We start from the raw sequence: 24,450 nt of genomic DNA, 5'->3' as shown, positions 1-24,450 counted from the left end.
TAATCAAAGTTTTGCTCATCAAGTCAATGATTAAATTGCTTTGAGTCAGTATTTTCTGTGCATCACCGACATAATCCTGACATGCTCTCCCCCTCCTTTCTCCCTCGCCTTCATGATGTCCCTCCCACCAGACATTGTAGTTGTTTTTACTTTGCATCACTCATAAATTCCCAGCAAAATCTGTAGATCTGTGTTGGCATGCGATAAGCACCCTTTGCAGAAAAAAAAAGATATTGATCACATTATTTATTGACGTTTAGTAAAAATTTAGATTTGAAATTGAATTAGCCTATTTGCTTTGGGTAAAGTCCTTAAAACAGTAGTGCTTGAAAAAGTACTTGAACGTCCTGTAAATTTGTCAGTATTAATCCTGTTTAAATAATTAAAACAATTAATCAATTATCAAATTAGTTGCCTGTAAACTATTTCCTATTTATTAGCTGTTTCAGCTCTAGTCAGTACAGTAGTTGACACCAGACATCTGGCTGACACATACTGAGAAAGGACAGAGCTTGGAGCATCTGTGTGTTTGATTAGGTAGCTGCTTTTACTTTAATTACAGAAAAATACTAGAGGAAGTGCTCAACCCACATTGACAAATTGTAATACCCATAAAGCCTGCTAATGCCAATGCCCTGACACACGGAAAGAAAACTAAATGACACATGTGTGGCAGGAACTGAGCGAGAACCAGTCGACTCCCAAGAAGGAGAAGCAGGAGTGGTTGTCCAAGCAGAAAGAGAACATCCAGCACTTCCAGGTCAGAATCTCTCAAACAATATGTACACAAGACCGAATGCTGATTTCACACAGGTCTGGCAGTAAATTCACACAGTCTGTAAAATCTGTGACAATAACAAAATGTTATTCCTTCCAGGCGGAGGAGGAGGCCAACCTGCTAAGGAGACAGAGGCAGTACCTGGAGCTGGAGTGTCGGCGGTTCAAACGCAGGATCCTCATCGCCAGACACAATGTGGAGCAGGATCTGGCCAGAGAGGTGTATATATAGAGAACCAGCCACCCCCACACACTCTCATGTTTTTGATTGATTTTACTTATTTGACTGCTGTCACTCAGCATTTCCTCTTTCTCCAGGAGCTGAACAAACGGCAGACACAGAAGGACCTGGAACACGCCATGCTGCTCAGACATCACGAGTCGATGCAGGAGCTGGAGTTCAGGCACCTGGGGACAATCCAGAAGGCACGGGCAGAACTGATCCGGACCCAGCACCAGACAGAGCTCACCAACCAGCTGGAATACAACAAGAGGAGGGAGAGAGAGCTGAGGCGCAAGCATGTCATGGAGGTCCGACAGCAACCCAAGAGCCTCAAGGTACATAGACCCATGGAGGGGATTTTATTTTGTTCTTTTTTGATGCAGTTCTGTAACTGACCCAACTACACACACACACACACACACACACACACACACACACATCTTAATTTCTTCAACCCTCTGTCTTCTTCAGTCTAAAGAGCTTCAGATCAAGAAGCAGTTCCAGGAGACTTGTAAAACCCAAACCAGGCAGTACAAGGCCCTCAGGAACCATCTGCTGGAGACCACACCCAAGTCTGATCACAAGGCCGTGCTCAAGAGGCTGAAGGAGGAGCAGACCAGAAAGCTAGCCATCCTGGCTGAGCAGTACGACCACTCCATCAACGAAATGCTCTCTACGCAGGCTGTGAGTACCTAAAGGGAAGACCTAAAGAGTCTATGAAACACAAATACAAAAATGTCCTCATTTAGTCATGTAGTTTCCAACTCGCTGTCATTTAGAGACCATCGCTGTTTGAAACTCTCACTACCAGTGCTAGTAAAGCACCTGACACCAAAACATACATTTTTCATACCACACATTAAGGAACTGCTTTACTACAAAACCTGTGCGTAACAAAGAAAGCTAAGCTTCTCAAATTAAATTTTGTCTCAACACAAAGCAGCTGTACAAGAAAACATTATCATTTAAATCTGGAAGTAACTTGTTTAAAACCATGTAAGCAAGACAAATAATTCAACCAAGCATGTGATAACAACTTGAGGTGCTTGAAATTACGATGAAGATCCCCTGTGCAAGAAACACATTTTGGACAATATGTATGGTACGGTAAGTACAATTCCAATCCCAAAAAAGGGTAAATAGAAACAGAATGCAATGATTTGCAAATGTGTTTTGACCAATAACCAATACAGGACAGTACAAATACAAGATATCGAATTAATTATTAATAACCTTTATTGTTTTTTTTTTTTTAAATATACACACCTTATGAATCAGCAGGTCCCAGTTACTTATTCTGTATTCACGGCTTCCTGAAAGATCTCTCTCCCCTAAGATATTGTATGTTACTAACATTGGGCCAAGAGAAGAACTCTATGGTGCATACAAAGAAAGACTTTGTATTGTTATCTCTATATGTCTTTCTCTTTCACTTGCTGCCCTCAGCTGCGGTTAGACGAGGCTCAAGAGGGGGAATGTCAGGTTCTAAGGATGCAGCTGCAGCAGGAGCTGGAGCTTCTAAACGCGTACCAGAGCAAGATCAAGATGCAAACGGATGCTCAGCACGACAAGGAGAGGAGGGAGCTGGAGCAGAGAGTCTCTCTGCGGAGGGCTCTGCTGGAGCAGAAAGTAAGGAAGGCCGTGGACTTTGTCGAGTGTTCTCAATATATTTTGGAGTGACAGTGGACACTAAAGCTGTGTTTTGAATTTTGGTCTGAGGGCAACAATTAGTACCCGGGCCGGACTTTGCACAAGACTTACTGTTTGGATGTCATTTACTCACCGTATGCTAAAGTGAATTCGTGAAGAGAAACTTAGTTTTTGGATTCTGTGTTCACCTCAGAAGCATGCAAGAAAAAACAGAGAATATTCTTGATGAAGTCAACTCTCACACAACTCATGCAGTTTTATTCAAGTTTCATTGATCCAGTTGTGTGTTCAGAGCCTTCCAAACAGAACGCCCTCTCTGACGGGGGCTGAACTAAAAGTGAAACCTATCTATGGTCTCTTCAAAACCAGACTCCATTGACAAAAAGAAATTTTTTACCTTGCAGAAAACGGGAGCTGCTGGTCTACTGCTGCCTGATCACACTGATCTGTAGTTTGCTTGTGTTGTTATTGTGTGATGTAGGTGAATCCAAACTGACCTTTTAAAACACCAAAGTTACACAATAGCAAACTCACTGACTGACTTTACTTTTTGCACTTTCACTAAACATTCATGTTGAACTAATTTCTTTACTGTGTTCATCTTCGCAGATTGAGGAGGAAATGCTTGCGCTGCAGAACGAGCGCCTGGAGCGAATCCGCTCACTGCTGGAGCGCCAGGCTCGAGAGATCGAGGCTTTTGACTCGGAGTCCATGCGACTGGGCTTCAGCAACATGGTGCTCACTAACCTGGCCCCCGATTCCCAGGGAGGCTGGGGGGGAGGGGGTGGAGGTGGCCAGGGGGCTCAGGGGGGAGGCCACTGGCCCGGAGGAGGTGGAGGAGGCAGCCACCATAGTCATCACCATCAGGGGGGCTCCAGCTCACAGCAGCCCTGGGGTCACCCCATGCTGGCTGGGGGCCCGCCACCCTGGAGCCTCCACCACCCTGGAGGAGGGAATCAGAGGGGAAGCGCGGGAGGCTCAGGAGGGGTGAGAAACAGCCCACAGGCTATGAGGAGGACGTCATCAGGGGGGAGGAATGAACAGGGCATGAGCAGGAGTGCCAGCATCACCTCTCAGATCTCCAATGGATCCCACCTGTCGTACACCTAGAACACACACACACACACACACACACACACACACACTCACACACACACACAATAATGGTCTTAAAGTTGCATTATTGTGCACTGAGATGACACTACATAGACACACAACATGCATGCACCACACATACTTCACACACACTTGATATTTCCCACAGTTCGTCTGACACACACTACACAGTACTGAGACTGGGTTTCCCTCAGCCCAGTTCCTCTCCCATCACCACTGCTCTCTTACATTAGTGTACTGCTAGCAGCAGTTTGTGGAAACCCAAAAGTGTTGAGACTAATCCAAGATGGCTGAGGGCCATGTACACAATGCCACAGTGCAATAGTGTCATTTTTATTGTAGCCTACGGTGCTACTTTGTGTGTTTTGCCATGTTAGTCTTTGTTGCCATAGACCCAAAGTAATATCTTCATACTATCTACCACGGAGTTTATCATCAAGAGTTTATTTGCAGTATCCTGTTTTATTCATATGTGGGGTAAATCCGAGGCTTTTAGATGTTGCGGCAGCACAATAGTGGCCATTATGGGAAAATTTGCACACTGAGCAATTTTGTTGAATGAAATTTAAAAATGAGATTCCCTCACAAAGCTTGAGATTTAAGCACAGACATGTTACTGACAGGAAGTTTATTGAGATTATTGTTTATGTGCAGTTACAGACGAATGAGAAGCAGGAGGTGATGTAGGGGTCTGACTTAGGATTGGAGAACAGAAAGTGTGAGAGCATGAAAAGAGGACAAAGGTTGATGTAAGTGAGAACCAGTGGGTATCTCTGATTTTATGAACATGGCACAAGGATGTCTAAGGTGTCATGAATGGCTCAAAGTATGCAGGCTTTGATTCCAGCCTGAGTGACGTAGCGGAGAAGTCCTCCAGCAGAGAGGAAATCTAACCTCTGTGGGCAGTGTTTTACAGGAGTTAGGAGTATTTCTGTAGAGTGAGCAGGGCTGAAAAGATGCCAAAGGCAAAGTTGCAGGGTCAGATTTGTCATTATAATTCATGCCAACATACTGTGATGTATTTAATGAGATTGTGCCAGAGATGTCAGTGGAAGTTCAGGTAATATGCGGCCAAGTTAGATGCATGTGTTGCTTTACCAGAGTAGAGCATTTCTTGTGCATTCTCAGCCTCATTTGTTCGGCTCTTGGGTTTCCACAGACCGCTGCCCACTCTTCACTCCTGCCTGCTCAGTGGACGGCCAGTCTGACACATACTGTAGCCTTATTAGTCCACAGCCCTCATGACAAGGATGGGTTTTCAGCAGCACTTAACCTCTACTTGAATAGTATGAAAACTAGTGTTCACTCCTCACTTGATCGCAGTCATTTTCTGGTCTAATCTGGCACTGTGTTGGTAGGTGAAATCGATGCACTACGCAATTAAAATATAAAAAAAAACAAAACAACTTTCTCTGACAAATTGAACCATGCCTGTTGGCCTACCTCAAGGACACTCGTGCAGAGCTTCATCACAGGGTGTTGTGACATGACAATGACTTGCACTTCGGCACAGGCCCTCACACACACTAAATCAGATTTACACACATGCATACAATACATTAGTGAATTTTATTCCCCAGTCAAAGAGTTTGTCCCCTTGCACACTTGGTTGATGAATGCATGTACAGAGGGTTGTGAAAATAGGATTGGGGCATAAAAGTGTTCAAAAAGGGGGAAAAAAATCATAATTTTAGTCATTGTTTGCTGAGTAAATGAGTCACACACTCAGCAGTATTTGTGTCGGGGCAACAGTTTCCATCTAAGTTGCCTAAAAATGCCCCATTGTGTTTTTAATTTAAAAGAAAAAAAGAAAAGATCATTTCAAGGGGCCAGAGTTTTGAACACGGAGTGTGACAGAGTAGCTTCACTATCCCTCTGCTGGTTAGTGACTGCTGAATGTCCCATTGGGTGGATGGGCGGTGATGCTGTGATCTCCGCTGCCATGCCCCTGCAACCTTCCCCAGTCTGACACCCTGCTCTGTCTCACCCCCGGTGACCCCGATGTCATGTTGTGACCATCCATCTCCCTGATTCCCCCACCTTCGTTTCCTCCCCTCCTGAGCCTGGTGTGGTCTCATCCCCTCCCTGAGCTATCGGGGAAGAGCTCTTTAAGTCTAAGAAAGGAAGAAGAAAAAAACAAATGTATATGTATTATTATATAAATCTATAAAAAAGGATTATAGAGAAGTAGAGATAAAGGTGGAAGTCTTATGGAGAAATGCAGAGATTATGCATTATATGATTTTCAGAGGTGGAATGTACAGGAAACCTGTTAATATTGTATATTTTGAATTTGAAAATATGGAAATCTAATTGACAAATCAAAGGCAAATTAACTACTTGTGATGCAGACACAGTGATGTGGTTTTAGACCGTCGGTATTCAGATGAATGTTTGATTCACAGCCGCTGGGTTTTCACTGTCTTACTTGCAGCTGCGATTTATGAAACTTGTTACAGGTATTCTGTTGTGAATGATAACAACACAGCTCTACGTAGGTCAGATTGCCTCAAGGAAATGGCAACATTTTTGTGTAATGCTGAATGAAGATGATTTGCACATAATTTGAAATCTAGCTAGGTGTAGCCTTTGCCTTAGCAATGGCTATATTTTACTGACATTATACCCAACATAGAAGACTCAACTTGTCCATTTAGGTTTTCTCATCGTTTTTAAAAGACTCGAGCCTAAAGTCAAGGTTATAATGACAGAAACAGAAAGAACTGTCTTTCAAAGATCGATAGAATCTGAAAAACATTTGGCTTCATAAAGAATACGATGTGTGCTCCACAACCGAAATTCTTGCACAAGACAGTGAAAATATATGTTTAATATTTACAAAGGGTTACTGTTAGGTGTTGTGGGATCCATGGATATAATTTTCATTCATGAAACGCGCGCCCTCCTCTGTTGTGGTTACACACAAAACATTTTCACACTGCACTTAAGTATTTGCCTTTTTTAAGTCTCACCACCCTGCACTCAGAGTTTATAATCCTGTTGTTTTTCTTGGCTCAGTTCTGAAAACAGAAGAAAAAAAAACAGAATGTGGTGGTCCCACTTCTCTCTTCAGCCAGTATGCCATTGTACCCAACATCTTTTATCAACCCCTTTCTCCTCTTCTGTAGTGTTTTATTTCCCTTTATGTCAGAAAGGGTTGTTAAATTTTCCTGATGATGTCTGCAGAGGGTGGCAGATTTTTTTTAGACCTCTTCTTGTGTTTACTAGGACACCCAGGTGTTTAGCGAGGCAGTTGGGGCAGAGTCTAGCTTTAGACCTTGGTCACTCTGAACTGGATCAGTTGCACTGATTGCACAAGTGATTGACCAGATCAAAGAGTCTACTGTGATCCCCCTCTGAGGGGCGGCTGCCGTTGGCTGAAAGTAGGCGGGAGGCAGGGTTACGTCTCTGTACAGTCTGTTTATCAGTATTCCCTTTATCTCTCCTGTCATTTGGTGGATCTTGCTGTTTTGTTCTCCGTAGTCCAGAGACCTGTATTAAACTGTATTAAATTGTATAGATTGTGCAAAAAGCTGAATGTCGCATAGCAGAAGAGAAAAGCTATTCCTTACAGATGACAAAGTGATTTAAAATGTATAAAAGAAATTGAGAAACAAAGTTTAGGGGATAAATGTAATATTTTGTTTGTAATTACTATTTTTTGTTGGAAGAGGGCTACTGGATAAAGAATCATCTGTAATAAAGTAATTTTAATATTTCTTTGTCCAATGGTGTTTTTGTTGAAAACGTTTTGACTTTAGTTTGAATATCTGAATTTTTTTTTTGTCATAAATGTCTGTGGTATGATACAAATTTGAACTGATTTAGTGCTACTCTTTGATGTGTATTTGTCTTAAAGCTGCTTCTTTATGTTCTGAGACTTTTTGTGTTTGTTTTTTGTCTATCTAAAGGCCATGTGTCTTCTGTCCTCTTTTACTAATTTGGCTTAGTGAAAAATTAAGATTTGTTCGTCTACTGCTCTGATTTTGCTGATTCTCCTCCCAGGTTGGTTGTGGAACTGTCATTATTATAACTTAAGATGTCAGTAGAGATTAATGAGGAAATGTTGTCCAAAGTCTCTCTGCAGATCTCAGCCTTCACTTTCTCTTCCTCCTCAGCGTGTGTACGACCTCTTCCAGGTGAAGCCCCCTTCCTCTGCATCCGCACTGCTCTCCCCAGATGCCTGCAGTCTGTGCCTCCGCATCACGTTTGCTCTCCTCCTGCGGGGAGGAGCCACATTGCTGGTCCTGTTCCTCTGCCCAGCCTGACTGTTTTCTAGTAAAGCATCTGAGGTAACTCTGTCCCTCTCATCCCCTTTTAGGAAATCAGCTACTACTCTGAAGTACTCCAGAACTGCGATATGACTCCAGTTACCTTCCTCCGCCTCCTCATTTCCAGTGCTTCCTCCCTCCATCTCTTCTTGCTCCTCCAGAGTGAACCCACAGTGCCCTCCTTTGTCTGTCAACACTAGAAGGAAATAAGGATTGCTCTGGAAAAGGGGAAGCGGCAAAGTGGAGGCAGGCGGGAGGAGAGGGTCGTCGCGGCTGCAGATGCAGAGCACAGGGACCGCCACCTCATCTGCGTCTCTCAGTGGTTCGTTCCTCTCCCAGTAGTTGTCCCAGTCCTTGGCTGGGTAAGCCCTCTCGCCCAGTGCCCAGGCCACTGAAGGTGCCAGGCCCCGTGGGAAATGAGATCCTGAATTTAGAGAGCTTATTGAAAATCTGGGGGTCCTTTGCTGAAGCTGGGATGAAGAGCATGAGAGTGTTTCCTCAAAGTCTCTGAGGGAGGAACAACTGAGGGCCCGATCCACATCCAGGACTCCTCTGAAGGAACTTGCATATCTTATGATAATGTCATGCAAAGAAAAGAAGTTAGTTTTCATCATCCTGTTCATTTTATAACTGCTATTAACACATTGTCATTGTTTTTTTCTCTCACCTACTGAGTTGCAGTTTCCGGTGAAACAACACCCCCCAGCGATAAATAGGAGGCATGGCTGTTTCAAACCACAGCTGTCCTTGGAGCACAGGTGAGATGGCTGCAGCTGCTGTCAGGTATGAACCTGATCCACACTCCCCCAAATAGGAAAGAAGAATCCCTGAGCCTGAACCTTCACTCACTGCAACCATAACAGAGGATGGATGCCGACTGCGGACATAAGCCACCGCCTGGAAAGAGAGGACATCAAAGATATCGTCAGTGTCAGGTAAAATAAATTCAGTGAATGAACAAAATGTCAGTTTTAACCCTGCTAACTGCAGTGTCACCACCTGAACCGTACCAGAAACCCGATTTGTTCTATGCATGCAAGTTATACTTTGCATCATCTATTGTGTTTTTTTTAAAGGGGCTGCAACAACAACAAAAAAATCCATCAATCTGGCAATTACTTTTTATTATTTGAAGAAACATGAAAAAATAGTAAAAATAGAATCTTAATCACAACTTCCCAGAGAGAAACTTGGTGTCTTTAAATTACTTATTGTGTCCCACCAACAATCCCATATACCCAAAGATAATTAATTTACAGTAATATAAAACACAACAATAAGGACACTCAGACAGTGCAGTCCCCGCCAAAGCCAAATGCCCAATCTCGCAATGTTAAAGTATAAAATAAGTTGTGTAGCCGCTTCTTGATTTGGATCCAAGTTCAATGGTTTCTTCCTTGGCCCATGCTACACCCCGCCATCAGGTTTCATGAAAAGTGGGCTAGTAATTTTTCTTTAATCCAGCTGATAAACAGACAAATGCACAAATAGACAAATGCACAAATGGTATAGAAAACACCTCTACCTTGGAAGAGATAAAAGGAGCAAATCCTCAAATTTGTAAAGACCATGTTTGACCATTTAACACTGGACAATTATGCTCATCAAATGACCCTTTGAATTGTTGGCTATCCATTTTTGTCTATAAATTAATAATTTAATAATTGTTTTAACACAGCTATACAATCTGTTAAAATGAGTTTAAACAGAACAGCTACGACGTGATAATTTAAGGACTGGCCACCTGCTCAAGATCAGCTGGGTCTCCAAACTCGGTTAGTCGCGCTGTGGTCAGTGGGCACCCCGCCGTGCCTCGACTGTGAAATACCACCACATAAAAGCCCTGAAGCACAGCCTGATGGCACAGCACCTTTAGGTGGGGTGTCATCCCTCCCCAGGACTCGGGGATGAGAAGAAGGACAGGAGGCGCTGTGGTGAAGCAGCCTAGCGTCTTTCCCCCTGACTGATGCTCCTTTCTCCCCTCCCACCTCTTCCTACCGACCGCCTCACCAAGTTTCGTCCCCACAGCCCAGTCCAGAGCCACAATACCCCCATCTCTCAGTAACAGATTGTCTCTAGTGAACTGTAATGTGTCTCCATGCTGTCCATACAGCAGGCTGGACAGAGTCTGGAGATGGGGGTCTCCCTTGGGCCAGGATGCCAGTCTTGGCCTGGCCAGAGAGCCACAGTGCCGGAGCAGATATTTGGCCAGCGCAGTGGGTTTGCAGATAAGCCTGGGCCCATCTGAGGCCTGACCTGACCCAGACAAAATATCTGTCCCTGGTGATCCGGTCTCATCTGTCCATGTGCTTGTATTCCTGTCTAGCGGCAGCTCCAGGATCAAGCAAATAATGACCCAGAGTCTCCAGCCTGCCGCTCTGACAGCCAGCCTCGTCCAAAAACGCACCATTGGCCAGCGCAAAGACAAAGACAGAAGTAGAAGTAGTACTGATGGGAGAAAACAGAGCAAACAATCCCATACAAATGATGCCATTGGTAAAACAAAGGAGACTGTAGTTCCACATAAAATCCAGTGTATCCTCTGAGAAGTTGTTGCTGTGATTTCAATAACAACTGACCCCTGTATTTTACCAACTCCTGCCTTGTTGCTTTATGAAAACGTTAAATTCTTGCCACTGGGTTGTACAAATTGTTGTCTCTTAACTCCTGCTGCTCCACCTCCCCCCAAACCTTTCTCCTCCCTCCATGAATCATTTACCGCGAGCACAAGTTCAGATAGAAAGTGAGCAAACACAGGCCACATAAATCTGTCCCATTAATGTGAACGTGATTGTAGTCTTCGACCTTGCCATGTCTGCCATTACCTCTTTTGCATTTTTCCCCCAGTTCTCCCCCTGTTAAGATTTCGGGATTACAGATATAGCTGTCCTTTTAAATTTCTGTTTGACAGTTTCATTCTGAATCTATATTAACATTACATTCTCATCCAAGGAAATGTTCATTTTTGCTGTGACTTACAAAACTTCCTTTACCACAAACAGTTTTTAGGGCAGATGCATTCATGTACTGACACGTTTTCTCTGTGAGGTGCATCAGATTGCATTGAACTATTGTCCTGTATCAGTTATGTAGCATATAATTCACATTCCATCAGCAGGTCATTAACAGCAACAACAGGTTTGTCAGACCTCTCAAGAGAAGTAAACGAGAAAGTATTCAAACAGATAAAGGCACACCCTGTATCTTTAGAAATAAATACAAAGAAAGTTACAAATGTCGATAGTTGTAGTGGTGGATCTGTTTGTTTAGCAACAACCAGGAAATATTTATTAAAATTACGTATGAAGACAAAGAAAATGGTGTAACAGGTGTCACTGTGTAGTATACAGAGGGGAAGATGTATAAAAATTCTCACACAACAAACTTAAATTTCCTGCGATTCTAAATATTTATTCTTTTATAATGATCAAATTTTGGGATTCTATGTTAAGCTTATGAACATGTTATTCTTTGATTTGGGAACAGCTCCTGCACATTTTTGGTTGGTGAAAGAGTTGTTTATGAGTTGCATCAGATTGCTTAAAGAAGACTTTGATGTAATTATGAGTGTCACTGAGTATTGTCATAAATCGATTATGTAGCACATAATTAACATTTCATCAGCAGGTAATTAACAGCAACAACAGGTACCTCAAACCTTTTATGCAAAGTAAAAGTGAAAGTTTTCAAACAGACACAGGCACACCTGTATCTTTAGATATTAAATACAAAGAAAGTCACAAATGTCGATAGCTGTACTACCAGAAACTTAAGTGGTGGATTTGTTTCTTTAACAATAACCAGAAAATATTTACTAAAATTACTTACGAAGACAAAAGAAATGGTGTAAGAGGTGTCACTGTGTAGTATACAGAGGGGCTCTGTTGGAAGGTGTATAAAAATTCTTGCACAACAAACTTTGACTTCCTGCAATTCCAAAATATTTTTTCCTTTATCATGATCCGATCTTTGGATTTTATGTCTAGCTTATAATTATGTATTCTTTGATTAATTAATAGGTATCACTTTTTGTCAAAGAATAATGTTTTCTTTAACACAAAATTTGATGAGTAAATAGGCCTGTTTTGTTTGGATCATAAAATAACGCATAAACATGACTAAACTAAATTTAAGTATAATATACTTAATATGTATTCTAAACTTGCTTTTATAATAATAGGCCTCTTTAGGTGGAACATATTTTAGTAGAAATATGAAGGAAAAGTATTGAAGTCAAAAAGTCTGGTGTGTTCAGTTGCAACTTTTTGGCCGAGACACTGGTGACGTGAGGTGATGCAACAGTTGCTTTTGTTGGTCGTTAGTACTTCACCTGCACCAACTCTGGACTTCAGCAGGAAGGAGCCCAACTCAAAGGAGGTCAAAAACATGACCTTGGTAGCAACACAACAACACAGTATGACAAGGTGCAGAGGAAGGACGAGAGGCTGCTGATCGAGGATGATGGGCGAGCGTCAGTCATGGAGGAGTGAATGAACTGGAATGGTTGTCTGTTGCCAAAGAGAGGGACCTGGAGCACAATCTCAACTGCTGCTAAAACCCCGGGGAGAGGGGTGCTACGACTGGCGCCATGACCAATTCCTGAAGGCCATAGCATGCACCTATTTTAGTGCACTTAGCCACTAAAAGCACCTCAACCAGTTAAGAAAATCATTGAATTTGCCAGGGCTGGGGAGAAACAAACATTGGCTGCCAGTACCAATAGCACAAGACTTGGAGCTGAAAGTTGACCTTGGGAAACTCAGAGAAACTGTTGCCACAACAACACTAAGGAAAGGCATTGTGTGGGACATTCTCCTGAAACTCATTGTTCACAGTAAATGGGCATTAAAGCAACAGCAACAGGTGGGAACCAAGATGTAAGCCCATAGTGGGTCTGCGGGCCAGTCCCTCTGCAGGGCCAAAAACATGCTGGGCATCACAGGGGCCAGGACGCAAAGGGCTTTTTGGTTGGCCACAGAGACAGCAGAAGTTGCTTTAAGTTGGCTGTTGATCAGGGGACTGGAATTTCATCCCGGTTAGGTTGGCTGTGCAAGGGTGTCTGATTTCAGAACTAAAACACTAGCCCCAGTGTCATAATTTACAAAACATGTACCACAAGTTTTTATGACAGATTTAGTACTTGGGATTCATGCATTATGAATTTTCCATTATGAGCAAAACATGGGACAGAAGTTTGAGTTACTTTTGTTTATATTTATGTAGGACCATGTGAATTTCTACATTTCTAAAAGGGTTTTCAGTTTTAAAGATACTTGAGTTTTAGTAAATCGAGAACATTGATCTTAATCAGTGCTTGTCTTGTACTGTAGCACATACCATCTTCTGCTGTTTTTAACTGTAACAACAGGTTTCTCACGCAACCTTTCACTATTGTAAATGAAAGAATTTAATCAGTCATATCCTTCTTTTAATCTAAACCCTAAGTAGCAGTAGCAGCACCCAGTTTGCATCTGCATGCTTTCTGCCTACAGTTTGATTTGAGTAAAGCCTTGTTTTACATTTAATGCCTACCAATAATAAGGGGTACTGTCCAAAAGACCCACCAACAAGTATTTTTTCTTTTATGAATCAGTTTATTGGCATCATGATAAATGAATGTGGTTACTTGCTTTTATAACAGAAACATTAAGGAAAATTAGTTTACTTAGTGATTCGGGGTTTCTTTCACAATGAACGTTTGTGAACTTGTCAACAATACAACATTATGCCAACATTTTCCATAAAACCAAGTCACAACCAAGATGTTATCAAGAAAAGTCAACACGTCAAACCAGTCCTTACCAAACCAGTAATGACTCCTCCTTTGACATGAAGCATTATAAATAAATGGAAGTCACTGGAAAGTTAATCTACAAGACAACATCAGGACCTAAGTTGCAGTAGAGTAATATCTGATAATTATTGGTAATGTAAAAAAAAAATCAATTGGACATGAGTTTTTTTTTTTAATCTTTTATATGAAACCACATCTGAGGTAATGTTGTGATACTTTATTATGATTACTTTACATAGAGAAAACCATTTAAAATGTATACTTTTATTATTCAGTACTGGAGCAATTTAGTTAGTTTTATTGTTTTGTTTCCAAGTCTTGAATATTTGAGGATGTAAGAATTCATATCACATTGATAAATGTTTGGAATGTGTATAAAATAATATCCTTTATTATAATTGACCAGGCAAATGCCAAATTCTTTTTTATTCTCATTTAATGTTAATGTAAAAAGATCATTTTTTGTAATGATGTGTGAGCTGTGTTGAATCTTCAAGTGCTGGAGAGAAATTATTTTGTCGCGTAAATGTTGTCTTTATTGCATAACATTCTTTTCCATGCAAGTTTTCCAAGTTTAGGAGAAATTTAATGTTTGGTTGATTTTCAAACTAAAGAAAATGTTATTTGTCTTTGTTTGCAATCAGTAAAGTTTATCTTAATGTTTTTCCAGTCAAGTCATTTAGATTAATTGTGGGGAAACCTGACTGTGGTTCTAGATTAAAGTTCGGGGTGTCACCGAAAACTTCAATAATCATCCTTTTGGTATGAATGAAGATCCCTAACAAATTTCACAGCAGTCAGGTCTGTATGTGACTATTTGCACTACTGGCTAATGGTCAACAGGCTGCTGTGTTTACCTCATGATAAGTGGTACAACTTTGTGTGTATTTTTTAATCTTTCTGACAGGTTGTGCAATGATGACTGGATTGGCTGCATTGTGTTTTCTGCTTCTGCTAACCCGAGCATCAGGGTTTGGTTTAAGCAGCGGAGACTCTATGAGTCATCAGGACATTACTGAGAGAGCAATCTTAAATACCACTGCACAGACATGCCGCGCTCTGGCCCTGGCAGAGGACAAAGACTTCACTTTTCCTGTAAGGCTTAAATTCAGCCTTATTATATTGACTTTTTCAGTCAGATAGCCAGTGCCTGTATGATAAATTAATGTTATTAATTTTGTGTTTTTGTCCACAGTCTCTGACCATTGAGTCTGTTGCTGTTGCCTGTGAAGCATCAAAATCATCCAAGAGCCTCCGCAAAACCATCCGATTAATTCAGAATATGAATAAACGAGTAGACCTGCTGCATTTCGCCCAATCGAGCTATCACATGGACAATGAACTTATTTTAGAGGGAAGAAGACTCATCACAGATGGACTATCAGTTGTGAAAGCCAGCAACAAGGAACAGAACTTTAAGGCTGCAAGAGAAAGATTGGGACAAATCTTACACACTCTACAGGTAGTCTTCTCTCCGTCATTTCTTTGTTTCAGTTACAGTTTCAAAACTGAAACTCAAGTTCAGCAAGTGGCACAACAGTTTATTTCTACTGGCCAAAATTGTATGCACTGAATTTATTTAATTTCACAACAGCAACCTGTTAAGATCTAATAGACATTAGATGATAGTTGCTGTTGTAAATATTTACCTTGTCTTCCTTTTTATATAATAGGATTTCTACAGTCATAGTAACTGGGTGGAAATTGGACACAAACTCCCAAACTCCAACCTGATCAGAGCAGACACTATCATTAACATAGCAGGTAAAGAGATGACGATTTATTTATTTTTTTGTGTGTGTTTGTGTGTGTGTGTGTGTACCAAAATAAACAATAGACAGAACTGAAGAAAAACTAAAAATTGACAAAATGTTCTTTTTCGCAGCTAAAGACAGAGCAACTTGTCGCAACTGTGTTGGAAACAACTGCAGAAACAACATTTTGGAGGACATCCTCAGTGAAAATGTACTTACCACAGGATATTTTGCTTTGGTGTTTTCCTCCAAACCACAAGGTAACCTTCCTTTGTGATTACCTAAATAATTCTATAAAACTTAAAAACTCATGTTTGGCAGATTTGTTGTCTATATACTCAGAAACAGTCATTTTGTGTAAATTGCAACCTAAAACTACTCTTTCCCTCAGTTTCAGAGTGCTTTAGCATGTGTTGCAACTAATTATTATGCTGTCTATCCCACAACACAGATTTTCTCTCACTATGGTCAAAAAGCTGCATGTCCATTTTGCACTTCCTGCTTAGCACTAAACAGCTGAGAGACAGAGTTAGCAACTAGCTGGTAAATCTAGTTCTGCGTTTAGCAGCTTAACAACCCAGATATTCCCTCAGGTGATATAGACCTAAAGCAGAGCCAAAAGCCTGTTAATATTAGATTCACTTTTTTCAGGTGCACACAAACACAACTCCAAGAGAATGTCACTCTGTAAATGCTCGACCTGTAAATAAGCGACTGACAGGTTAGGCCTATAGACTGAAAAAAGAATCAGTGTTGTGTTCACAATTTGTTTCTGCTTCCCTCAAGAGGCCAAAACATAATTAAAAGTAAAAGTACAAAAGTATCAAATCAAAAAAAAGCCACTAGTTCCCAACCTGGGGTTCCCAACTTCCACTGGGGGTCGCCAAAGGGGTTACAAGTTCTTCTGGATTTTTTAGGGGTGTAAGAAAACTTTAAATATATATATATATATATATATATATATATATATATATATATATATATATATATATATATATATATATATATATATATATATACAGTTGTCCTATAACTCAATGTTTTATTTATTTCTACTAATAAAACTGGATGGAATTGTTATTTATAAAGTTTGGATTATCATTTAAAATATTAACTGAAAGCACTCACAGGAGTGCACAGTAAATACCTGAACACAAGCTATATTCACAGAGTAGTCACCTTTTTATATGCAGCCTTGTACTGCATTAGGAAAATAAGCATCAACGAAGCCTATATACTATTAATGATTGTCAAGATAGAAATAATACATAATACAGATTATGATATTCAATATCCCTAAAAAAAAAATCTCCAGGAAAACTCCTCTCTGATATCACATTTATATGAAATAATCTGCTATAAAATTCATTCAAATTGCTCAATTTTCTCAAACTCCCTGCAGTTACTGTATCCACTATTTAGGTTAATTGTACAGTTTAGAATTTTTTTCCTGCACTGTTATTGTTATGCATTGAATATAATAATATCAATGAAATACAAATACAATATGTCAATTGGGGGTGGTCATTTTACTTAATGATAGAAAGGGGTCCCTCAAGGAAAAAGGCTGGGAACCACTGCTTTAAGCACCAAAAGTTAAAAAATAAATAAATAAATAAATAAATAAAAACTCTCCCTCTCTCTCACACACATACATTATGCAGAATGGCAGATTCAGAGTAGTTATTATATATTTGGGTTATAAATAGATGTCTAAATGTGTAGATCACTTTAAAGTTGTAGCTGGTCAGGGTGAGGCTCAGTTAAATTTCTTGACTGCTGGGTAATGAATCTCCCGTAAGGGACAGAATAAGTCTTATCTCCACCTGTAATAAAACATTGTGATTTGTTTGTTTATTAAACATTGTATTATTAACCTGAATAACTAAAGTTATCAAAAATGTAGTTCAATAAAAAGCAAGTTACATTTTTTGCCTCTAAAATGTAATCAAGCACAAGTATAAAACATCAGAAAATGGCAATATTAAGGTACAATTTTACCTCAATACAATACTCTAGAAAGTATTCTTTGTTTCCTTCCCGCAGTGTTTATTGCTTTTTGTAATTAGCATAGAGAAAAACAACTTAACCACTGTTTTGTACTAACAGCGAGTCAAGTGCGCTGTGTAAATTGCAACTTTAAAAAACACCTCTGCCACTTAAACATAATAGAAAAGTTGACAGTTTGTATTTTGTTTGTTTTCTGACATGTTTCTGGTGCTGTCTGAACACACACAGTGTACTCACTTAGTCCTGCCATCCCATTGGTGTTGTCTTTCAGAGTCATCCCTTAGGCCCCATAAACAAATGTACGAAATTTCATTACAGTCCATCAAGTAGTGGTTGAGGTATTTCAGTCTGGACCAAAGTGGTGGAACAACAGGCAGACAAACACCATGAGAGAACGTGCTGCTCGTGAGGCTGAAATAACTCAGTGACAGAGAGGATTGTTTCTTCCATCGAAAATGCTGTGATAATGCAACAAATGTGTAGAGCTGTATAAAACGTGTTGTTGTCATTCTGTTTCTAATGCTAAACAGGAAAATGCAGCCGTGGAGACGACTATGATCGAACACGTGACACTGAACCGATAGGTGGGATCAATAAAGACACTGTGAACTCCAGCCACGGACACCGACACAAGGAAGCAGCACAGCTGGCGATAGCTGCAACCAGTGAGCTTCTGGAGGACATTCGAGCGGCTGCTGGTGACAGACCATTCCTACAGTATGACACCCACTCTGCGTGTTTCAGTTATGTATGCTGAGGAGCTGGACTGCCAATGCTATCTGGCTCTTATCTCTTTGTCTCTCTCTCTCCCTCTCTCAGGTTGATGGGGATCTCCACAGGTAAAGCACTTTGTTTTGTGATTGACACGACGGGAAGCATGAGTGATGACATCGCAACAGTGAGGACGGTCACTTCCTCTATAATCGACAGTAAAGTGGGAACAGAAGATGAACCCTCAGTTTACATTCTCGTACCTTTCAATGATGCGGGTAAGACCTTAATGCCCCAGACTAGATTGTTTATCCCTCTGAAGTAAAGTAAATTTTATTTTTTAAATTTCTTTATCTTAAGCAGATTTTTTTGTACAGTCATGTGCTATATACTTGTTTGATTATTATGATTGTTCAAATAATATGGTAGCAATACAATAAGATCAATAACTGCATTTTTTAAAAAATATACTACTAAGTACTCAACAAATGCAAACACAAGAAGATGAAGAAAATAATTTATTTTTCCCATTGCAAACCTAAACCCCAGATTTTGGGCCACTGACAAAGACCACAGACCCCGAAGTCTTCAGGAATGCTGTTAATTCACTAACAGCATCTGGTGGAGGAGACTTTCCCGAAAAGAGTCTTTCGGGGCTTCAGGTGCTGTGATATCCTTGAGACAAAATCTGTCTCTGCAAAACTTGGCAATTAGGTAAAATAAAATAATAAAGGTAAAACTACCATATGATTGCTATGCTCTCTGTCATATACAGCTGGCACTTACTGGTGCGCCTCCTAATTCTGAGATCTTCGTCTTCACTGATGCTTCTGCTAAAGACTCACACCTGAGAGACACAGTGATAGCGCTCATCGAGCAGACCAAGTCAGTGGTGAGTAGTAGTCTCAGTGTAACGTGTAAACGTTATGTGGAAAACGATGGTCTAGTAACTGTGTGTAGAGTAAAAGGAACTGAGAAGTCATAGTGTAAAAACCTGCCTGTTCATAAGCACTGATACTAATGTCAGCAGGCGTAATGTTCACTGTGCTCATCACTGTAGTTTATCATGCCAAATATCATACCCAAGAGGCCGATGGAAATAATATTTTGGCATTAACCAAAGTTTGGGAAAAATTTAAATGTTGGCCTGATGATGGCAGTAGATGTAAAGTTTAGGAATCACTTAAGTTATTGTAAGTCATTCTAAATGGGACATGAATGTGTGAACCAAATTTTAGGGCATACCATCCCATTTCTCAACCTAGAGCCAACACAAGGGAGATAAAATTAAGAAGAAAGGGCTGCTAAAATAAACTTGGCAAATAACTCTTAATTTAGATTTGAAAATGTCAAATTCATAAAGTTGTCACTGTTGCGTTTGCAAGATAGCCAACATCAATATTTTGCCACATTACATTTCATTTTAACATGATTTTTTAATAGGGTTATGCATAGTAAATATATTATGCACAGTTTACACTATTATGGCAATAATAAGGATTAAAAAAATATTTTTTGTGAATTCAGTTTTTAAGCATTCACATCAATTAAAGAGATTTGTGGTTGATTAACTTAAAATTTAAAACCTCCACTAGTGACCTTCACTCCTTAAATCTTCATTCACCTTTTTTATTTCCTTTCAGGTGAACTTCATGATAACAGCCGTTCTGGGATTTCGTCGTCGAAGACAGAGTGATGGTGGCCAACAAAATCACATTTGGATGACTTCATCAGACGCCCAGCTGTACGAAAACATTTCCCAGATTTCGGGAGGTCTGGCTATTGAGGTCACAAAGGACCAGCTCCTTGCAGCCACCAGCATCATAACACAGTCGTCCAGCTCCTCCCTGGTATTCACACTCTCACTGCACATTCTGACTTTTCTAAATAACAACAATGCAGCTGTGTCACCAGTTTCATCTCACCTCCCAGGTGACCCTCCTGCAGGCATCGAGGAGTCCAGCAAAGGCAGAAAATTTCACCTTCACAGTTGACGAGTCAGTAAGAAACCTGACGGTGTACATCACTGGGCGCTCTGTCTCCTTCACCCTCATCAGTCCCTCAGGTGATAACTCTTCATCAAATATTTTAAAGGTGTTATTATTGTAGCAGTAGAACAGGTATTTTAAAGGCACTTTGTGTGGAAATCTTTGAATCTGGCTTCATCTGGTGGTTGTAGTGAGTGTGACACTGTGGTTGACAAACATTGCACGCTTCACACTTTACAACAGCTGAATATTGATGAAAAAGGTAGTTTAACTCTTGGGCTTTTAATCATTGTGCTTCATTTCTTGCCATGGCTTTTCTTTTAGGTGTGTCTCAAAGAACCAGCATGACAGGCTCACTGATCACCACCTCCGAGTCTGTGGGGAACTTCCAGACTCTGCAGCTTAAAACAGAGACTGGACAGTGGGAAATTAAAATGGCATCTGCAAATCCTTATATTCTGAAGGTTGTAGGTGAGAACTCTACGATTATGTGGTTGAGCCACATGATTAATACGTCACTTTATTATTTTAGCTATAACTATGCTTTGTTCATCCAAATCATAAAAGAAAGTGCTATGTAGCCATGCACACGTAGGTTGGATGTTATATTAAGAATGAGCCGTTTACATCTATACAGAAAGTGTGTCCTCTTCCACAGAATTTGCCATGTTATTCAGCTGTACAGCAGCCCAGAGCGGACCAATTAAGCACTGACTCTAGATAGGGCCATTCTTGTTTTTCTGTCAGCCATGTGCCAGCGTGTGCATTTGTTGACTTTCTGCTGCTGGTTGCCATGTGCTTGTGTTGTCTAAACATAACCATGTGCCGTGTCATCCCACCATGTGCATTAGTTAACATCTCGGTATCACCATCCGGGAGACTAGAGCAGACGCAGAAGGATGCCTAAAACGTAATAACTAGACGCAGACATCCATTGCAAAGTGGCAAAATGTGATGAGTTCTTGAAAGAATGTGTCACTAGATCGTGCACACTGGACCATTACATTTCTAATTTGAAATATTCAGATCCTTTCCAGCAACAATGTTGAAAGTATTTGGAATAATCAACAGACTTAACTTTCCGCAGTTTTCACGAGAACTTTTTTCTGCGGAAGGCACCGTGTTGGATCTGCTGTGTCATGGTGGCTTGTGCTTAATTTTGAAATTTTAGTCTTAATAATGATGGTAATAATTATACTTAATAATAATAATAATATAATAATAATAATAATTATAAAGAATTGTAAAAGAAATAGTTATTTAATGGCAATCATGCCAATATTCTGTTCTTTATATTGAGTTTTTGGGTGATTCTCTTTCATTGTTATTTTTTATTTTATAGCTGAGAGTCCTATAGACTTCCTGTTTGAGTTCTTGGAGGAATCACAGGGCCCGTTTGGAGGTTTCGATGTCGTAGACAATCGTCCCAGAGCAGGTAAAGGAAACAGAACATTGTGATATGCCAAAATAACATCATTTACTTCACTATTGTTCAGTGGATTTTCTCTCTTTTTAAAGGTGTAAATGGTAGCCTGATAGTGACGGTAACCGGCAGTGAATCTGCCACAGTAACAGAAGTCATTTTGGTTGAATCGTCGGGGTCAGCGGAGGTTAAAGGCAAAGTGGAGGCTCAGGGTAAACAAGACTTCTTAGCTCAGTTTGACAGGATACCAGCAACAGAGTTTGTGGTGCTTGTGAAGGGACAGACAAGCAACAGTTCCTCCAAATCGTCCTCACAGACTTTTCAAAGGCAGTCCCTCACCAGCTTCAGAGCATCTGCTGTGACTGTGAATTTTGTAAGTAAAATACATCCATCTAAAAACCTATAATATGACTATCAAGGTAATTTGAACTGCCTCTGTATGAATGGCTATTTTTCTTCTGCTTTTAGCCTGATTCAAACACTGTCTTGGAACCAGGAACAACACAGGCAGTTCCTTTCACTGTGATGACGAGCGGTGCAGGAGGAACCTTCACTATTCAAGCTACCAATGACCAAGGTTTTACTTTAATTTTCCCATCCAGTTTAACTCTGGAAACTGGAGGCAGTGCTAACGGTACAGTGAACATCACAGCACCTCCCAGTACCCCGTCTGGTACTGTCGTCACTCTCACTGTTTTGGCTGAGGCTTCAAGAGGTGCAGACACCAACTACGTTGTGCAGAGTTTCACTGTCCTTGAAAGGGTAACTCATAACAAATCCCCTTTCAATAAATGTGAATGATTAATCTATTTTATTTTTTCTCTTTCAATATAGGGTTTAATGGATGAATCAATGATGTAACACCAGCTGACCTCTCTACATTTTCTCCTCGTAGGTGACTGATTTCACTAAGTCAGAGTGTGAGCTGCTCAGCCTGCAGTCCAACTGCTCTGATGACTGCTTCTTATCGATGTGGGAGCTCTCCGTCCAGGTGACTGATGGTGCTAACGGGACAGGTGTTGACCGTATTACCCTCAGACAGGGCAACGGGACCCTGAACACCAGTCGTCTGGCTGCTGGCAAAGAGAGCATAACACTGGTGTCCTACAGTGCGTCTTGCTGTTCACCTGATGTGGAGCTGCTGGCTGTGGATCGAGTAGGTAATGTAGCCTCTTGTTTCTACAGCATCCGAGAAACAGTCACTACCACCTCACAGCCCGTGGCCGTCCCTACAACCACCGACAGTCAGCGTCCAACAACAGCAGCTGGTGTGTCTTTGTCTACCAGAGCTGTCCAGCCTTTTCTTCTTTGCCTCAGCATCACAATCCTAGGGTTTAATTTACTATTTTAAATTAGGGTCATTTGAATGTTTGAACGTAACATTCTAAAATTTTATTTGGCTTTGGAAAATTTTCACGTACATACCAAATACTGTACATGCTTTGTTGCCGGTTTATTAGTACATTTAGGTGAAAATATTGCTATTTGATACCATTGGTGGAATGAGTACTGAGTACATTTACTTAAGTACTGTACTTAAGTATGAATTTAAGGTACTTTATACTTAAGTTGAGTATTTTATTTTATGCCACTTTATATTTTTATACCAGTACATTTTAGACGGAAATATTGTACTTTTTACTTTACTAAATTTATCTGACAGCTTTAGTTGCTTTACAAATGAAGATTTTTAAATAACAATCATAAGAAGCTAGAAAAGAGGAATATCACATAGAATCTATATCATATTTTGTGCCAAAGACGGCCAGAACATGACACATGAGCTAGACCTGGGCAGCTGTGGCTCAGGTGATAGAGCGGGTTGTCTAAGGTTTGCGGTTTGACCCCTGGCTCCTCCTGTCAACATGTTGCAGTGTCCTCGGGCAAGATACTTCACTCCAAATTGCTCCAGATGGCTGTTCCATTGGTGTTTGAATACATTTGAATGGTTAAAAACTGACTAGTAGGTGGCATTTTGTAGCCTCGGCCACGAGTATGAATGTGTGTGAATGGTTGAATGTGACTCGTAGTGTAAAAGTGCTTTGAGTATTCAAATGACTAGAAAAGCACTAAACAAGTGCAGGTCCATTTACCATTTACCACGGACATTGCCATTGTAAAATTGAATATACCAACCTTCACCATAACTTTACCACAGTATGTTTTTGTACACAAAGGATATGTCATTTAGGAAGGTTTCAGTTAACTTTATGGTAGTTTTGGAGGCTGAAGTTTCTTGTGTTGTTGAATTGTACTGCGTTATACTCTGAGTTGTTTCTGATATTTTGTCTAGCCAAATGGATTTAGTCAAGTAAAACTATTAATCTGGCAACTGATTGTATGTTTAGCTCAGGGATTAATTCTGTAAAATTAATCTTAGAATCTTTAAGCTTTACAGTATTAACCACATGTATTGTGTGTACTACAGGGTGCTTGGTGGCATTGTAAAGTTTTATATAAAAGCTTAATGGGGTGTTATATATGTTATGATTAAAACATAGACCATGTAAACATGTCAATTTAATTATGATACTTAATTCAATGATGATTCATTTCTATCTTTAGTAGTACTGATAGTAAGTTGTGGGACGTATTGTTGTTCAAGTGTCTAAATTTAAGTGACTTAAAAAACTTGAGTTATCAGGGTTGTATTAGTATCTAAGGCTTTCTTCTTATATAATTGATTAGAAAAGAAAACATAAATTATGACTCAATAAAGCTGAAAAAAAAATT

At 40.3% G+C, this 24,450-nt stretch overlaps 3 protein-coding genes across 7 annotated transcripts in view; 2 read left to right on the top strand and 1 right to left on the bottom strand.

Annotated features, from left to right (window-relative positions):
• Window positions 1-7,485, top strand: part of taok1b (TAO kinase 1b) — a 27,392-nt gene extending 19,907 nt beyond the window's left edge. For all 3 annotated transcript variants that reach the window (XM_042499441.2, XM_088088940.1, XM_042499442.2), the window contains 6 exons: window positions 677-760; window positions 878-997; window positions 1,096-1,335; window positions 1,472-1,684; window positions 2,447-2,629; window positions 3,260-7,485. In XM_042499441.2, the coding sequence (XP_042355375.1) occupies window positions 677-760; window positions 878-997; window positions 1,096-1,335; window positions 1,472-1,684; window positions 2,447-2,629; window positions 3,260-3,760 (1,341 nt within the window). In that variant the 3' untranslated portion in view covers window positions 3,761-7,485. The remainder of the gene's footprint in view (window positions 1-676; window positions 761-877; window positions 998-1,095; window positions 1,336-1,471; window positions 1,685-2,446; window positions 2,630-3,259) is intronic.
• On the bottom strand, window positions 6,565-11,384 carry LOC121952647 (protein ABHD15). 2 transcript variants are annotated; one of them, XM_088088942.1, is made up of 3 exons: window positions 9,908-11,384; window positions 8,705-8,934; window positions 6,565-8,607 (listed from the first exon to the last, which is right to left on the bottom strand). In XM_088088942.1, the coding sequence occupies exons 1-3, from the start codon at window positions 10,529-10,531 to the stop codon at window positions 7,881-7,883; spliced, it is 1,581 nt and encodes a 526-aa protein (XP_087945068.1). In that variant the 5' UTR covers window positions 10,532-11,384; the 3' UTR covers window positions 6,565-7,880. The 2 variants fall into 2 exon arrangements, with proteins under 2 accessions (XP_087945068.1, XP_042355381.1); XM_042499447.2 differs by having other exon boundaries at window positions 9,782-11,383.
• On the top strand, window positions 8,788-24,450 carry LOC121952646 (von Willebrand factor A domain-containing protein 7-like). Of its 2 annotated transcripts, none has more exons than XM_088088941.1 (16): window positions 8,788-8,972; window positions 14,739-14,926; window positions 15,027-15,293; window positions 15,505-15,595; window positions 15,717-15,845; window positions 18,126-18,312; window positions 18,415-18,584; window positions 18,856-18,968; window positions 19,082-19,198; window positions 19,950-20,156; window positions 20,239-20,371; window positions 20,619-20,765; window positions 21,637-21,729; window positions 21,813-22,090; window positions 22,186-22,479; window positions 22,613-24,450. In XM_088088941.1, the coding sequence occupies exons 2-16, from the start codon at window positions 14,747-14,749 to the stop codon at window positions 23,066-23,068; spliced, it is 2,862 nt and encodes a 953-aa protein (XP_087945067.1). In that variant the 5' UTR covers window positions 8,788-8,972; window positions 14,739-14,746; the 3' UTR covers window positions 23,069-24,450. The 2 variants fall into 2 exon arrangements, with proteins under 2 accessions (XP_087945067.1, XP_042355378.2); XM_042499444.2 differs by lacking the exon at window positions 8,788-8,972 and adding an exon at window positions 13,640-14,032.

This window comes from Plectropomus leopardus, chromosome 15 (assembly GCF_026936395.1).
Source record: "Plectropomus leopardus strain MGB_pleo_1.0 chromosome 15, ASM2693639v1, whole genome shotgun sequence".
In the NCBI taxonomy this organism is placed as follows: Eukaryota; Metazoa; Chordata; class Actinopteri; order Perciformes; family Serranidae; genus Plectropomus; species Plectropomus leopardus.
Note: the sequence above shows the minus strand (reverse complement) of the source record. Positions and strands in the feature narration are given on the sequence as shown.

Excerpts from the sequence above, each read along its gene's own strand:
- LOC121952646 (XM_088088941.1), top strand. The coding sequence starts at position 14,747 with ATGATGACTGGATTGGCTGCATTGTGTTTTCTGCTTCTGCTAACCCGA. Across the intron at positions 15,596-15,716 it reads CACTATCATTAACATAGCAG|CTAAAGACAGAGCAACTTGT; the intron begins GTAAAGAGATGA and ends TCTTTTTCGCAG. Across the intron at positions 21,730-21,812 it reads AGACAATCGTCCCAGAGCAG|GTGTAAATGGTAGCCTGATA; the intron begins GTAAAGGAAACA and ends CTCTTTTTAAAG.
- LOC121952647 (XM_042499447.2), bottom strand. The coding sequence starts at position 10,531 with ATGGCATCATTTGTATGGGATTGTTTGCTCTGTTTTCTCCCATCAGTA. Across the intron at positions 8,935-9,781 it reads ACCCAGCTGATCTTGAGCAG|GCGGTGGCTTATGTCCGCAG; the intron begins GTGGCCAGTCCT and ends CTCTCTTTCCAG. Across the intron at positions 8,608-8,704 it reads CGGAAACTGCAACTCAGTAG|ATATGCAAGTTCCTTCAGAG; the intron begins GTGAGAGAAAAA and ends CATTATCATAAG.